The 16648-nt window shown below is 59.4% G+C and overlaps 1 protein-coding gene across 8 annotated transcripts in view; it reads left to right on the top strand.

Annotated features, from left to right (window-relative positions):
• Septin9 (septin 9) overlaps positions 1–16648 on the top strand; it is a 167579-nt gene that overhangs the window by 75582 nt on the left and 75349 nt on the right. Inside the window, exon 1 of one of the 8 annotated variants that reach the window (XM_087208408.1) lies at positions 1944–2071. The exons of 5 other annotated variants lie outside the window; for them this stretch is intronic. Coding sequence is in view for 1 of the 3 variants with exons in the window: in XM_004860793.4 (XP_004860850.1) it covers positions 2462–2516 (55 nt within the window). In the remaining 2 variants the exon portion in view is untranslated. 2 more of the 8 variants (XM_004860793.4, XM_087208409.1) reach the window with 2 other exon arrangements.

The raw sequence follows: 16648 nt of genomic DNA, 5'->3' as shown, positions 1-16648 counted from the left end.
TTCGGATGCACTGTTACAGTTCTTTTTCTCTGGCCAAATTTAAACCCATTTCCCTCTCTTGATGGCTGCTCATCTTGTCTGCCTAGGGTCCCTGCCGAGGCTATTTTGTCCAGCCTGTGGCTCTGGGAGACAGGGTTGGGGAGGCCCTCACCACCCCATGGCTGTCCAGCCCTATGAAAATCATGGAGTTCCAGGTGGGACACAGTCAAGAAAGTGCTGAAAGGACATCGGGTTGGGAAGGGTGACTGAGGAGCTAGGGGGAGACAGTTTAAACTGAGAGAGGAGGCCAAGCTGCAGCTGGGTCCTCCTTAAGTTTGGGGAGTTATAATGAGAAGAGAGGTACCCTACTGTTTCCCATCTCTGCTGACGACAAAGAAGAGGAAATAAATGATGTACAGTTATAACAGTGGGCTAGACGCAAGGGTGAACTTCCCGCTGGGAGTATGGCCATGCCCGGGTTGACTCCCCTGAGGGAGCTTGGGGTATCTGGGCAGTTTCTAGGCATGGTGTTGTGGGCCAAGGGGTTAAAGTGAAGGGGGATGGAGGCATAGGGATGGGGGACTTGGGCTCTGGAGCCAAGTCACTTTTGGGCTTTGGAAGTCTTTACATTCCCAGCAGAGAGCATTCTGGTGAGGCCTGCAACCTGGCTGGGTTCCCCCAGGAAATAAGCATTAGTATGTTTGGCTCTGCCTGCATGGGAACAAATACTGCACAATAAGCGGACCCTGTGCTAATCTGGTAGAACTTCACAACCGGTCTGGGGGAAAACAATCGCATGGGTGTGTCCACACTCACCAGGTGCTTTTTATAAAAACACTGGAGAATAAAGCTGTGGTCCAGGTTGGAGGGTCTCCTGGAGGCTGGCATCTTCCCAGGGTGCCGTGCTGTTGGGCTGAGTTTGAGGGGTGGATGGATGACCCAGCAGGGGCTGGACTACCAGGTAGTCCCCTGAGCAGATCTGGAGGCCATTGGGGTTCTATTAATGGCAGTGCCGACTGGTTCCGAAACAGAGGCTCCTAGACGGATGAGGGTGTGTGCACATCTGAAATGGCCGTGGTTTTTCGATTCCCATGTCCACAAACTCACTTGGTTGGAAATAGTTTAAAATATCCAAAGCATGAAGGAGGGAGTGACCACTTTTCTTAAAAAGGAAGGATTCCATTCCAGCCATTTGCACAGCACCCCCAAAAGCCAGGCATTCTCCTCAGGAGACCCAGCTCCGCCTCTGGTCTCAGCCTCCTCAGCACCTCTGGGATCTTTCCGGGTGCGGCTGGGGAGGGGCGTGGCCAGTGACCAGCCCGGCCTCAGGATGGAATCACGCTCACATGCCGGGCCCTGGGGGACCGCACTGGCACTGCAGAGCCCACAGCCCCCTGCCCTGCCTGCCCTTCCTGGGACCAAAGCTTGTTGCCTCTATGTCTGGGCCACTGTTCTGTCCCCGGTGGGTAGTGAAGTTTAAGCAGTGGCTGGAGAAGGGTAGGAGCTGCTGGCTGGACAAAGACTCGCTGTGTGGGTGGGCCCCACTGGGAGGCAGCCCCGGGACAGCCCTCCTTTTCCCCACTTCCGATTCCTTCCTCCAGAAAGTATGAACTATCTCTACCCGGGGAAGGCCGAGGTCTACTCTCTGCACTCCGAGAATCTCTCTTGGGTTGGGGGTGAGGGTTGAATCATGCATGTCCCTGGCTCTTCTGCTCACGGTTCACCGTCTGGCTGCACGCCCCTTCTAGGGTTAAGCTTCTTCTCCAGCGCCCATCCCCGGGGCGCCTAGGGGTATCGGACTGGCGCGATTGCCCCGCGCCCGAGCTCCACTGTCCCTGGGCAGGGATCCTGCCGCCGCCCCCCCCCCCCCCCCCGCAGGCGCTGAGCTCGCGAGGGAGGCAGCGCCGGCGGAACTTCGGCTGCGTAAATAAAACCTCCCGCTGAAGGTACCCTGCGCCCAGAGAAGGGGAGGAATCTCGTCCCCCCTAGGCGCCCGCCCCAGAGCCTCGGCCTGGCCTCCACATCCGCCCACATCTGGCCTCAGCGGGGAGTCGGGGGGAGGGGCCGAGTCTCGTCGGTCGCCGTCTCCGGGGTGCGCGGGCCAGTTGGGGAGAAGGGGGGCGCTCGGGTCGTGTGTCTGGGACTCGGCGGCCCCGCGGCGGCCACTCGGGCCCCAGCCCCCCAGGCCCGCTTGACAGGCGGGCCGAACAGCCAGTGCGAGTCGGGGAGGCCGGGAGCCAGCGCAGGAACCTGATCCGCCCGGGAGGCGGGGGCGGGCGGGGGTGGCGCGCGCGGGGAGGGGCCGGCGCCCGCCTTCCTCCCCCATTCATTCACCCGATCCTGGGGGCCGAGGGGCTCCGGCGGCGAGCTCTGCACTGCAGGAGCGCGGGCGCGGCGCCCCAGCCAGCGCGCAGGGCCAGGGCCCGGCCGGGGGCGCTCCCTCCCCGCCGCCCTCCGCGCGACTCCCTGCCCACCCGCCACCATGTCCGACCCCGCGGTCAACGCGCAGCTGGACGGGATCATTTCGGACTTCGAAGGTGGGTGCCGGGCCGCCCGGACGAGCTGGGCAGGACCCTCGGGCCGGTCTGGAGTGCGTAGAGGAAGGCGGGACCCCCGGAGGGTAGCCTTCTCAACAAGCGCGCCCCGGCCCCGCACCGCCTACGAGGAGCACTGTTCTGGGGACCCGCGGGGACCCCCGCTCTGCGCGCTGCCGCCGGGGTTTCCTTCTTTTTATTGTTACTGTTTGCCGAGCGACAGCTACTTCATCGAGGGCTGAGGAGCTTCCTCAGAACTACCCGGGGACAGGCAGTTCCACTCTCGGAAATCGGCCGGTCCCCTCCCTCTGTCGGTTTCCTGGCGGCTAGTTAGGGCATTAGTTTCAGCCTCGGACCGAGTGGGCGGCCGCGTCCTGCCCGGTGGACAGCCCTCCCCTCCCCCAACCCGCTTCAGGGCCCGGGCCGAGCAGAATCCGGCCCAGACCGCGGCGGGGTCCGGCGTGGGACGTCCGGTGGCCCCAGCCCAGATCTGGGGACATCCTCCTCTGCCTCCACAGTCGGGCCGTGCGGCGAGCGGGAGCCTGCGTGCGGGCAGGGAGAGCATTTGGGCTCTCTCCTCCCCTTCGGAGTTTGGAAAGTTTGGAGACTCGGGGGGGGGGGGGCTTCTCCCTTGGAGGGTGGGTCTGGCAACCCCGCCCCCCCGGCCTCTGTGCGCGCCCCGCGCTTTCGCGGGGCCTCGTGACTGCCGGTGCTTTGGCCCTGCATCCTGCGTCCTCGGGAGTAAATACGGCGGTGGGAAGCGAGCCCCACACAATGGTCTGCGCGCTTCGGGGTAGGGTTCCGGAGGGGCGGGCCCGCCTCTGCTGGCCCAGAGCCTCCGCCCCTCGGAGGGGCTTCCAGGCAGCCTTGGGCTGAGCCCTCTGGTGGGCCGCGAGGGGGAGAAGTTGGGCTTCAAGGAGTTACTGGAGGCCAGGTGCCAGGCCAAACCGGAGTGACCAGCCTGAGGTCCTCTGCCTGCTATGGCCAGGGTGGAATTTGGGTGTCATGAGGCCAGCTTCCCATACAGGCCTGCGCCAAGCCTCATCCTGGTGTAAGGGGAGTCTTGGGGGCCAGAGCTTTGGCTGTGCAAACACACGGGATGGCTGAGCCAGTGGCCGGCACAGGCTGGCACACTTGGTCAGCTCAGTGGTGGGAGCATGTTTTCAGATTCTAACACTTTCACTTCATGCTCTGACCACAACAAGAGGAATTCCAGGTCCACAGAACTGTGATGACTTGTGCCCCTGACAAACTGGACCTCTTGGGGTGCATGGTCACCCTGCCGTCTGCCCAGATCGTCTACTGGCCGGGGATCAGCGTTGCTGTGCTGAGGCTGCACCTTTCTGTGTACCATGAATCCCCGCTGTCCAATTGGCAAGAGTCAGCCAATCAGATCCCTGTCCTGCAAGTCTGGAGGGAGACGCTGCCCCCTTCAGGTCCTACCTCCCATCTCCTGCTCTCCTCCAGGCCTGCGGGGAGTTCAGGTCTTTGTATTCCTTCCCTGACTCAGAGTTTAGGTTCCCTACAACCCCGAGTGGGATTTCTGGGGAAGGATGCAGGGGTCTCCACAGGAGCCCTTTGGTGGGAGAAGAGGCAGAGATTTGGGGCTTGTGTTTTCTTATCAGCTGGCACAGTTTGCACAGTGGGGGCAGATGGTGCCCCTGTCTCAAGGTTCCTTGTGTGACTTCACCCTCACCCTATTGTGCCCCATCTGGTGGCCTCTGGGCTGCCTCCCAAGCCAGCTTCTTGACCCTCAAATTTAGCCTAAGACAGTGGGCTTATTGAGAGCATCCTCGTGCAACGGTTGCCAGCGCTTTGGCTCTGGGGAAGACCCCGCAGTCTCAGAGAGCGGGGCTCGGATCTTCTGGTTCCTTGTGTGCATCAGTCTCCCCATTGTGTGCCCTGAGGAGTGGAGCTGGGGCATTGAACGTGCTCGAGAGCCCCTGGCATTCCGGGGTGCCTGTCAGTGTGCTGGAGTGTGCGCGGGTGCTTTGCACGAGGGGCCCACACCGCTGCCCTGAGGAGTGGAAAGGCGGCCCTCCCTATGTCCTCCCTGAGCCCTAGGAACTCAGGGTGGAGCTGGGATGGGAGGATGTGCACGTGGGAGATAGTGACCTTGGCCAGACAGACAGATGGGAAGACATGGGAAGGGACAGCTCTGTGGGAGTTGTGCAGTCCAGCCCATCCATGGCAATAGGAGCTGCCAGCTTCTGAATTAGGACAGGGGAAGGTCGCCAGAGGAAGGAGGAGAGCTTTGTGGCCAGCGGCAACAGCGGGGGAGGTTGAAATAAGCCGGCCAGATAGGGGGCTGGGGCATAAGGAGGGACCAACTTGTAGCCATCAGAGGGGCCAGCGTGCCCTGTGATCAGTGTGGCCCGCGCTGGGGAAGCAGTCAGAGTGTCCCAGCGCGGAGCTGGAGGAGTGCAGGTCTCCTTCCGAGAGAGTGGGCCAGAAGCCTCCAGTTGGGCTTCCTGCCTGCCTCAGTTTCCCCCAGGTAGGTTGAAAGGGGGGGAGGAAAGTGCCAGCTGCACCACAGCAGCCTCAGTCCCTTCCTGAGGCTGGAGGATGTGGGGCCATCGAGAAGCACATGTTGCTGAGGGGTGGAGGCTCCGGGGTCCAACCTCAAAGCTGGGCAAGCTCTGAGTCATAGTGGCTGTGGGGTGATTTTCTGATTGAGCAGACAGCCTGCCCTGGAATCAAGCAGGTGGTGGTGGAGAGCAAGGTAGCAAAGGGGCCCACTGGGGGCAGTTTCTGGGAGGTTTGCAGCCGGTGGCCAGAGTAGCCTACGGGTACCTATGTGCCTACAGGGTGTGGAAATTCTAAGGCTGCATGTCAAGTCCTGGACAGTCAGTCTTCCTTCGGGGCAGCACTGCTCTTTTTATCTTTTTAAATTTTAAATTGCCCGTCTGTCCTCTTCCCTGTTGACCTCCCCATTCCTGCTCTCCTTGAGAACAGAGGGAAGGAGGTACCTTCCTCATTGCCAAGGGGTCATTGGGGGTTCAGTCTGTTCTACCTCCCCCAGGGATCTGAGAGGGTGCCCTTGTCCTCCACCAATATGGACTTCCTGCGTCCTGCCTTCTCCTGCCCTTCAACGTCTCTCCATAGCGGCGACCCCGCCCCCCCGCCCCGCCATATAGGGGCCAGGAAAAAGTTTTGTGTTTTGCTGATGTAGTTTTTAGAGTATCATTTCCTACTTCTCAGTGATTTCCCGCCTCCCTTCTATTTCTCCCTCTCCCACCCCCAGCACAGAGGCCCTCGAGGTGATGCCCGTGACGGCTCCCACTCCCCCTTGACGGGGTGGTAATAGGGGTGACTCCTTTCTCTGTTGCGCTCCCGGTCAGCAGAGGCACGGGGCAGCTGGATGGTATATTCTTTCTTGTGCGCAGGCCAAATCTGTTATCGCAAACACAATTACAACTTGGGTCTTTGTGTAACAAAAGCCAGTCCAGGCGCCAGCTGTTGGCCTACTTTCCTCTGCGGTGTTTGCTGTAACCAGATTTGCAAGCCCAGAAAGAATCCCGAAAGTCCTTGATGTCTGTGGAAACAGATCTGGCCTGGGACCCAGACACTGCACCCAGAGCTGCCCTTCTAGCAGGACCCTCCAAGCTGCATCCTGAAGCCTCACAGGAGAGCTGGCCAGGAGGGTAAGCGGGGGTCCCTGGGTGAGAACGGACCACACAGACACTCCTGGGACTGGGACCTGGCGATGGCTGGATCCAGACTCACTCTGCTCCCCAGAGGAGAAGCCCTGTTGCTTGGAGACGGCTGCAGACCTGTCCCTAATTAATGCCAGTGGGCCTCGTGTGTGATGAAGCCTGCTTTCCAGCTGACATGCACAGCTCCCAGGAATACCACTCTCCTACCTTGTGGCTGCCAGTGGATCCAGCGGGAACGTGGTGGGGTGTGCCCTGCAGCTAAGAGGGGCTGAGTCGCTTTCACGGATCGGGCAGCTATTGGGGGTCTTTGTTGTATCCGGAGCCCAGTGCCAGGCCAGCTCAGCATCCCCATCGTGAGGGAAGGGAGACTGTAAGCACCTGTGTGACTGGCCTGCAGCAGGATGGAGGTGACCCCGAACCATACACCCGGGGGAGGGAGAGACACCTTCTTTGGGTGGCATCAGTCTGGAAGTACTTTCTGGGGCCTGTGGCTTTCCAGGAAGGTTTCGAAAGAGGCTGGGGGAGGGGATGATTTGATCCAGAGGGGGAGGCCTTACATGGTGTTGCGGCCCGGTAGTGCTGCAAGGTTGTCGAGGGATCAATGAGATGCAGTGGCGCGAGCACAGGCCTGCCTGCCGGGCGTGGGGGTGCTGTAGCCTGGAACTGGGGGGCATTTGCCCAGACAGATAGGTCCTGGGTGATGGAAGGTCCTGGGCAGGAGCCTTGTGGTTTCTCTGCAGGGACAGGAGTGGACAGTGTGGTCACTTGCTGGTGATCTTGCAGACTCGGGAGCCCACAGAACCCAGGAGATGTCCAGATACTTGGAGGGAACCCCGCCCCCTGCCAGCTGACATTCTGCCTGGAGGTGTCTGCCTTCTCTCCCTGGAGGCTGGGGCCATGTGGGGTGCATGCCTCCTCTCACTGCGAGGTTGTCCCAGCGTCCTGTGCTCCCCACCCAGAGCGTCACAGACGGGTGGACGGACACGTGCCTGGCGCTGACAGCCACAGGGGCACGTGCCGGGCGACTGGACTGTGACTGCAGCAGAGAATCTGGCGGCCTGAAAGGCGGCCGGCTGTGTCGGCAGGGGCACGTGGTAGCCCCGGTGTCCCTGTCCAGCAGCCCTTTGCAAGGCCGAGCTGTGTGTGGTGCAGAGGTAGGCTCGGAGCAGCTCTGTCCTGTCCCAGGCCAGCAGGAAAGCTGCTGAGGTCCTGGGTAGTCTGGGCCGTGGGTGGGGCTGTGAGGGACTCAGTGCCTGGAAAAACAAATCGCCTAGAACTGCAGCCACAGCCAGCACAGTGCCCAGCACGTGTGGCTGAGCTTGAGGGCAAGATAGTCCTGCTGGTGGAGAACGGGCACCGGCTGCCACTCACAGTGCTGTCACCAGGGGAAATACAATTGTGCTGATTGTGCACTTGCTCTGTAGGAGCCGGGGATTTCCCAGCCTGGTGAGTTGTGGCCTCAGCCCGCCCCTGCATGGGTGCTGGGCCCTGACATCCTGGTGCAGAACTAGGGTCCTCGCCTGTCTCCAGCTCCCATTTCTTACATGCCTAGGGGTTGAGGGAGGTTATATTAACGGTAAAGCATGGTGCTAGGCTTTGGCTTGACATTGCTGTTCCAGCCCTTTCCCTGTGTCCCACAACCAGTGCCCCATCCTCACTGAGCTGGGAGAGGGACTGGCTTGCTCTTCAGGGAACCTGTGTTGTCCCCAAACCGCTTCCTGCCAGGCCAGACCCAGGCTGTCCTGCTGCCCCCTCGTGCAGCGCTGTGCATCTGTTCTGAGGGTGGAATGGTGGGCTGTCTGCAGGAGCACCTCAGGGTGGTGGGGTGGGCTAGAGGAAGGGTGCTGGGCAGCCCAGGGGTTCTGGTGGAAGGCTTGTTGAGGGGCAGAACTCCCAGACAACTTCATCTCTTTTTTTACCCATCCAGAGACACCCGCCAGGAGATAAGGTCTTGAAATTTCTTTCCCAATCACTAAGTGGCTAAACGGTGACTTTCTTTTCAAAGCCCTCTCATTTTTCCCCCTAATTTGGAGACTCTCTGAGTTGTTTATGAGACCAGTTAGTCCAGAATTCTGTGGAACACAGTCCTAGAAGCTCAAAGATTTGTCATCCTTCCAGCCAGACAGGCCCCCTCAGTTGGGCTGTGGACGCCCTGAGGCGCCTGGAGGGCATTTCTGGGCTTGGGCTGTTTAATTTGGTCTGTACTGAGCCCGAAGGCTCCATTCAGGCGGGACCAGCAGACGTTCTAGAAACTTCAAGTTTGTTGTCATATAAAAAGTACCGTCAATGCCCAGAAATTTGGACAGAGGGACAAGAGGATGACCTCACTTTTGGTGAGGAATATAAACATGGAGTCTCAGTGGGCACCCCGACACTGCCCGGGCTCACACGCATCCTGCCAAGGCCCAGGCTGCAGCCCCGGCCCTGGGGACTGCCCAGGGGAGCCCTGGAAAGTGGGATGAGACTTTCTTTCTTTCTTTCTTTCTTTCTTTCTTTCTTTCTTTCTTTCTTTCTTTCTTTTTTTGGGCTTTTCTCCATCCACCCTTGTTCTCCCAAATTCCTGAGCCACCCCAGCCCCCACATCTCCCCTCGTGGCTCTGCCTAAATCCATAAACTCAAGAGATCTGGCTTTAAGTGATGCGCTGCCCCCCGCCGCCCCCAGCTGAGAACTTCCTGTGTCCCCAAGGCCGTGAGCCTCTGTCTTAGCAGTCCCACAATTGGGCCTCACAGATGCTTGGAACCCCTGTCCCCTGCAGAGATCCCCAGCCCTAGGTGGGCCCCCCACTATCCCCCACTTCTGGGGTGCACCATGGGGTGCTGCGGATGGGAGCAGTCACTCCACATTCACTTCTGCGCCCCCCGCCACTTGTATGTGGTGGAGAGTGAGGAGGAGGAAGACAGATCCCTTCCACTCTGAAGGATCCAGGGGAGCTGGCTTTTCCCTGTCCCCTTCCACAAGCGTGTCCCCTCCCCCATGAGGGGCTGGGCTTCATGGAGCCCTTTGCAGCCGGTACCAGGTCTCTCCAGGTTCCAGTCTCCCACGGACAGCCTGAGCCACAGTCTGTGGGGGCACCGCCCTGTGCAGCAGCCACCTGGGCTGCAGACAGCCCTCTCTGTGCCCCCTGGAGGTCAGCAAATGAGCAGTGTCATCTTTCTTTTTGGCGAGAAGAGAGCCGCAGCCTGGCCTGGCCGGGTGTGGGGAGTCTGGCTGAGCTGGGGCCTCTCGCTGGCCCCCTCCCCCAGCCCACCCGGAGGATGGTGAGGCTTCTGCTGAGTGTCAGTGGCCCGCAGTTTGGTGGATTCCAAGCTTTCCGGGCAGGGTCTCCACACCCCCGGTACAGGAAGTGGCCCTGAGCAGGGACACTGGGCCTGCTTTCCACGTGGGTGGGCAGCTTCCCTGTGAGGGGTGGAACAGGCCTCTGCCCCGCGTCCCCTGGAGACTGATAGTATCGACAGTGAGCGCGGAGGAGATTTTCCTGGCTCCACGCCAGGCCTGGAAGGGCCGTGTTCTCTGCTGTCCCCTGCCTGCTGTCCACCACTCAAGGTCAGGGAGCTGAGCGCTCTGCCGACTGAGCTGGGATTTGCTTTCTCCTTCAGTTCAGAATGAAGTGCCAATTTCTCGCCACCTTGTCCTGTGTGCAGAACACCCCTGTGCCCACACATGGCATGGGTGCCCTCGGCACTGAGGCAGGAGAGGAGCAAGGGCCGCTGGTGCAGGCAGAAATGGTGGCACCGAGGGGAGACATCTCCCGGGGTTGGGACCTCCTTCACCCCCTCCCCTGGGCAAGCTGGGTGCGCCCCAGCTCTGGAGGGGCCTCTGTCGCTTGGCTGGGGAGATGATGCGGCAGGCGGGTGTTACCTCAGCCCAGGTGCGGGGGGGGGTGGGGGTGGTGGTGTGCAGGTGTGCCCTGGGAAACTCTCGGCCTGACCCAGCTCTCAGGAAATCTCGGAAGGCCCGTGGTGCTTGTTTCTAAACTACAAAAAAATCCTTGGCTGAATGGGGGTCCCCTTGGGGTGCAGTGCAGAAAGAAGACCTTTCATTTGCACCTTGGAAGTGCTTGGCTGCCTCCATCCCCCAAATCCTGGTCGGGGAGCAACCTGGGGCAGCTGGGAGGGGGCCGGGATGGGGTCACCGAGTGAGCAGCTCTTCCCTGGCTCTAGCAGCAGCCATGGTGAGATCAGGCTTAGGGCCCCCACAACTTTTTCTAATATTTAAGCGATGAAGCCGGGCTCTGCAGACAGCTGCCCCACAGACAGCTGTTGAGGATCTGGCTTCCCTGTCTGCCTCTTGCGTGTTCTTTGTCTCTGACCTGAGTCCTGGCCCTTCCAGCTGTTCCCTGTGCCTCGCAGGCATCTCCTGGGACTGAGCTCACCCTGGCTATTTTTCATCACCACTGTCTTTCACTGAGCACCTACTTCGATCCTCCTGAGAGCCCCGCTTGGGAGCCTGGGCTGCCGATGAGCTGCCCATGAGCAGGTGTTGGCAGCAGGCCCGTGTTGTCGCAGCTCCCTTCCTGCATCCAGCGGTCACTGCCTGCTGCTGAGACCTGCCCGTGTCACCTTCCCAGGCTCATCTTTGCCTCCCCGAAGCAGCAGCCTGTGCTCAGGTAGTACGGAAGTCTCAGCCCCGAGCCGGGGTGGCTGAGGTCATGAGCCTGGGGTTCCACGCGGCGGCCTCTATCCTGGTCCCACCTGCCCGCCTGCAGCATGGGGACCACACCTGTGAAACAGGAGGAACAGCGGCACCTGTGAGCCCAGGGAGAGCGGCGTGAGGCAGGGCTCAGCACCGAGGCTCGGAGTGGGCTCCTGGCTTTCCAAGCCAGGCTCTCAGGGCAGGCACAGGGGCAGAGTGCGTGGCTCCTGTCTGGCTTCACGCTTGCCCATGCTGTGATGTTGGCTGAGTCAAAGGCTTCTGTGTGCCTCAGTTTCCTCTGTAAAATGGGGACACAAAGCTGGGTGGCACATGCCTGTAATCCCCTAATTCTGGGAAGCTGAGACAGAAGGATCGAAAATTTGAGCCCGTCCTGGACAATTTAATAAGACCCTATCTCAGAAACAAAAACAAAAACGAAAAGAAACCCAGAGTTTAATCTCCAGTTCCGCCAAAAAAAAAAAAAAAAGTCAAAATAAAAAATAGAAACCTCACAAGTAATTGCTGTCTTCAGGTACTGTGAGGATCAAGTGTAGGTGTTGAGCACTGAGCCAATGCTGTGTGTTTACAGGTTCAGAACATTGAGGTTTACCGGTTTTTTTCCCCAGGTGCTGGCTGTGGGACTTTCTAAGATGACACAGTACAGGCCCTGGGAGCAGAGCAGTGGTGCCCAGGCTGGACGTTGTCCTTGGATGACTGCTGGGAGGGAGGGGTGGGGTGGGCTGCTGAGCTGGGAGCCCCAAGGTCCTGGCCAGGCTGCTCCCCTCTGGGAGAGTTTGTGGCTGGGGCTTCCTCCTCCCAGGACTGCGGAGGGCTGGCAAGCCCACGGGAGGGCAGGGGGCCACGCCTGCTGCCCCTCTGAAGCATCCTGGGGTGCCGGCCCACCAGCACCACCAAACCAGAACCACCCGGAAGTGGGACCAGAAGTCTGTTTTGTCACAAGCTCCATGCATCAGGAATGAATGCATGGTGCCAGCTGTGTGCCAGTGGCTGGTCTGGAATCAGCACTTTAGTCCTGTAGCGGAATCTGGAGCTCCGACCCAGGACCGTGTGGGGTCTTAGCCCATAGGTTGCATGGAGAAGAGCATGGGCAGTGTGTCCTTGTGCAGACCCGCCTATAGCCGGCAGAGGAGTGGAGGGACATCTGGGTAATCTGGGTTGTAGTTTTACGAGTGTTTTTTCCCTTTGTTTTTCTGCTTTGCACATTTTCTACCTTGTGCCTAAATTGTTTTTATAGCTGGGAGAGAAGAAAATTGGTATTTTTCAAAGTTCATTGCCGAAAAGTAAAACAACCCAAACAACCTCCCTGCCCTGTTGGAGACAGGGAAGCAGAGGCCCAGGAAGGGAGCCCCTGGTTTGGGGAAAAGCCAGGTGCCCAAAGCCCAGCTGGTTCTTTCCAGCTGCAGCCTGTCCTGATGCTGGGTGGAGTGCTTGGGCCTGGCCCAGAAGTGTGGGCTGCTGGACCCACCTCTGCAGGTGCTGAGGGCCACGAGGAATGCGTGTCGGAGCAGAGGTCCTCACCTTGGCTCAGGGGGATGAGTGGGCCGGACCCCCCTGTGGCTGGCCAGGTCCGGTCACCTGTGGTTTGAGTTTGGATTTACAAGAACTGTGTGGTTCAGGAGTGTCAGCATGGTGCAGCTGCTCCTAGAGTGTTTGTGTCCAGGCTGGAAGGAAACTTCCATCGCAGCTCTTCCTGTTCTTCACCAGGAAACCGAGGCTAGAGGGGCCATCTGCCTGGCCTGGGGTGGGGCCCCACATGGCCCTTGTGATTCCTTCATACAAAACCCAGCCGTCCCCTCGAGTTCCAGGCTGTCACAGAGCTCCTGATCCTCCTACACGCATGGGTTTGTGGAGGACAGCTGGGCTGGAATCTCCCATTTTTATTGAGGAGTGAGATCCAGCCTGCAGTCCTCTTCCCTCCCAGAGGAGGGGCTTCAGGTTGGCGGGGTGGGCTCTGTGGAGGCAGCTGCTCTCCTGGCAGCTTCTGAGTAGGAGAAGGTTGGTTCTCTTCCTACCCCTGCCCCCTGTCCATCTGCTGGTGGCAGAAGGGCCTGGCTCCCTGGAGATGGGAATCCGGGTGGTGGTGATTATCAGGCCTGGCAGCTCAGGGGCTAAGGGGCTGAACTGCCTGCCTTGGGCAGTGGAAGTGGGGTGCCGGGGCAACCAGAGCTATTTGGCAGTGAGGGCCTGCAGTGTATTGTAAATAGCTTTTCCCGTTCTCTGCTCTCACAAGCCATGAGCAGAACGGAGGGGTCATTTGTTTATGGCGTGTGGACTGGGAAGAGTAGTTACCTGTCCTGCTGAGCTGAGCAGACACAGACAGGGATGGGAGGGCCCCACTAACTGCTGGGGAGGCTGTCCTCTTGGAAAGAAAATGAGGCAGAGGTATGCCATCGTACTCAGACAAATGGAAGGCCGGTCACACGCCTTGGGTGCTGGGGATACAGTGCCCACCCTGCCCCGGAGAGGGGTCTGCTCCCCACTCGTGGGGATTTTCCTAAACCCTTCAGTGCCAGGCAGCTGGACGCTCAGAAGATCAGAGAACAGACATCAGAGAGAAAGGCATGAGATACTCACTGCCTGGAAGCTGGGAGTGAGTGGGTGTCAAGGGCGAACACATGACAGAACAAATGTGTGAGGCCTGGAAGGATCCAGGGACAGTGCGATCAGTCCCGGGAAGCTCTCGGACTTGGGAGCTTTTGGCAGGAGAAGGCTTAGCAGCAGGAGTACAAGATCTGTATGGGCCCTCTGGGACTGCCGCAGCACAGTTCTAGAGGCCAGAAGTCCAAGGTCAAGGTGTCTGCAGGGTGGATTCCTCTCCATCCCCCCCACCCCCGATGGCTTCTAGCAACCCTATTGGTCCTTGGGCTTGTAGGGCCACCCTCCCGCCTTGGCCCTGCTTCCCTTGGCCTTCCTCTCTGTATCTCTGTGTCTTCTCTTTCTCTGCTTCTTATAAGGATATTTGATTGGATTTAGAGCTCGCCCTAAGCCCAGGTTTATCTAATTTTGAGATCCCTCACTGCATCAGCAAAGACCCTATTTCCAAGCCTTAGGACTCGGACATAACTTTTTGGGCCACTATTCAGTCTGCGACAGTGGATGATGATGATCTTCAGGGAGCAGTGTTCTAGGTTTGGGGCGAGCCTTGGGTGGGGATCAGGCAGCCAGCCTTGGATGTACCAAGTTCTGTGACTTTATGAGTGACCATTGGTTTCCTTGACTGTCCAGTGAGAGTGAAGTAGTGTTTCTGTCTCTGACCCTTTGCCTGGCTGCAGTTCAGGAGGAAGCTTGCCTGTGTGAAGGACCAAGATCCTTCTCCTGTATCCCTGGCCCCTGTAGCATTCCTCCTCCAGGGCCCCAGGTGGGTGGGCAGAGGCACTGTCCCTGCCTTTGGCCCTGGAGCTGAGAACTGAATTCTCATCATCTGTGGGGCAGATCCAGCTGCCTCCTGCATCTGCTGCCTTGGAGGGACCCGGTCCCGGCTGACCTCCTACCCCACGCCCACCACAGGGCTCTACCTGCCTTGGAGGCAGACACCTGCCCCTGGACCTCTCAGTGGCTCCAGGCTTCGCTCCCAGGGCCACGCTCCTGTGGACCCCTCTGGTCTCTGCCCCTCCTCCTCTCTGGTCTCCGCCCCTCCTCCTCTCTGGTCTCCCCGCTCCCTCATGGCTTCCGTGGGAGTGGGAGGGTGGAACACCAGCCAGTGAGCAGCCCTGGGTGCAGCCTGCTCCGAGGTCACTGTGCTGCCTCAGGTCCCAGAGGGCTTTGTGGAGCCCCAGGATCCGTGCTGACCCAGAGGGGAGCCCAGGAGAGTCCTGAAGGAGGAGCCCCTAAGGCTGGGCCGCCCCCACCCCTGGGCTGCTTGGACCCAATAGACGGCCCCTCTCCAGTAGGAGCCACCACCCCCTGGCAGCCCCTTCCAGAATCTTCTGCGTCCAGCTGTGGCCTCTCCCTTTCAGTTTTCTGTGACTTCCCTTCTTTTCCAAACCTCTCACGTCTTTGAGAGTGGAGACCAAGTACCCCACCCCTCGGGTTCAACAGAACCCACGTGGGGCCTGGCAGACTGGCTGTGTGTGGAGCCGTGTGGTCACTGCAGCTCTGTCCCCGCTGCCAGCACTGCTTGGTGAGCTCTGGCTGTGGCCTTGTGACCCTCTCCACCGGGTGGCAGTGGCTCCTAGGCGCTACTCTGACCTGAGCCTGAACTTTGCTCCCTGGGGTCACCATCCCCTGTAATTAGGCTGCAGCTCAGATCGGCTTGGGGCTCCAGGTCACAGCAGAGAGAGCCCCATCTAGCCCTCTGGCGTCCTTCAGTGAAGCCAGCCTGATGAATGGCCCAAGTGATAGATTGGCTTTTTGCATTTTTAAAGTGCTTTTAACATTTCCCCCAGTGGTGGTGGGTGAGGAGTGTGGGGAGGTTTGTCTGCTTGGGCAGATGACTAGTGGCCCCCACCGAAGTGTGTGGAACAGAGAAGGAAGGTGTTTGACCCTACCCGGTGCCCCGAGTGGAAACAGAACATCCCTGGTCCTGGTGTCCCTCACAGGAAGGGACCGGGCCAGGCTGGGACACAGAGGGGCCTTTCACAGAGGGGCCTTGGAGTGGCCACTGCCACATGGTCTCGGGGAGTTGGGCCTTGCCGGGCGGCTCACACAGAGCCTTGCCTTCTGCGGAGCAGTGGTGCTCTCGAGCTGGAGGCGGGGCAGGGAGGAGGAGGAAGGAGACAGGAATTGAGAAGGCGGTGGGTACCCTTTTAGGGGAAGGGCTAGGCTCTGATTTGGAGCCAGTGACTCAGTTCTCTGTCCCCAGAAAGGACTGAGAGGTCCCAGAGAGGACCCGGTGGGTGCCTGGGCTGCCTACAGGATGTGGGCGGATTAAAGCTCAGGAAAGCCCCTCTGGTCTGGGATTGTAACCTTTGAGGCCTGCCTCCGAGCTGCCGGCTGGGCTTTGTTTTTTGAAGTCAGCCGCCTCCCAGCGGCTCCTGCCTGTCTTCATCATGGGCATTTATCAGGGGACCTTTGACCTGAGGGGACCCAAGAGGTCATCTGATCCCCTCCTCTCCCCCTGGACTGGTCACACCCATACCCTCTTGGGGATCCATCCACTTCTTAGGCCGCTGCTTTCAGGGTGAACAGAGCAGCCTTCTTGCCCAGCCACCCTGGTGGCCCCACCCTGAGCCAGGAAATTCTTTCTCTTATCTACCCCACATCTCCAGGCTGCAGTTTAAGCCCATTTCCCTCCTCCTGATCCTCATGGAGATACGACGGGGTAGGCAAGATAGGCACGGCCAACAGCCAGTGCAGTACAGGCTGATCATTCTGTCAGCAACTCAGATGTGCCCACGTCCCCTACCTGTGGTGTGGTAAAGAAAAAAGGTGTCCCGTTTCTTAGACTGACATTTCCCCCCACTTTGGATACTGGGAATTGAGCTACGTCCCAGCTTCGTTTTTAATTTTTTAAAAAATTTGAGACCGGCACTCACTGAGTTGGCCCAGCTGGGCTCAAACTTGCAATCCTCCTGCCTCAGCTTCCCAAGTGTGCTGGGATGACAGGCAGGGGGCACTATGGCTGGCTTTAGAGTGAGTTTTGAAGTCTACCTGGAATGACCCTGCAGCTGCCAGAGCTGAGGGCAGGAGGTGGAAGGTGGCAGCTGGGCGGTGACACAAAGAGAGCCTAACTCTGGGGGAGAGAACTTGGCTGTCATGGGCTGGGCCAGCTTCCCAGGAAGAGGGTCCCAGGCCTGAGGGTGGTGGGCTCCTTTGGAACGCCTGCTGAGGTGCTGGCTCTGATCTGGGGAGCAGACATGAAGCAGCAGCTGTGGGGTGGCTGTCCA

This window comes from Heterocephalus glaber, unplaced genomic scaffold (genome assembly GCF_053883595.1).
Source record: "Heterocephalus glaber isolate CG9 unplaced genomic scaffold, H.glaber_assembly_v1.0 deba00000937, whole genome shotgun sequence".
Lineage (NCBI taxonomy): Eukaryota > Metazoa > Chordata > Mammalia > Rodentia > Bathyergidae > Heterocephalus > Heterocephalus glaber.
This window is presented reverse-complemented; position numbering and strand designations above follow the sequence as displayed.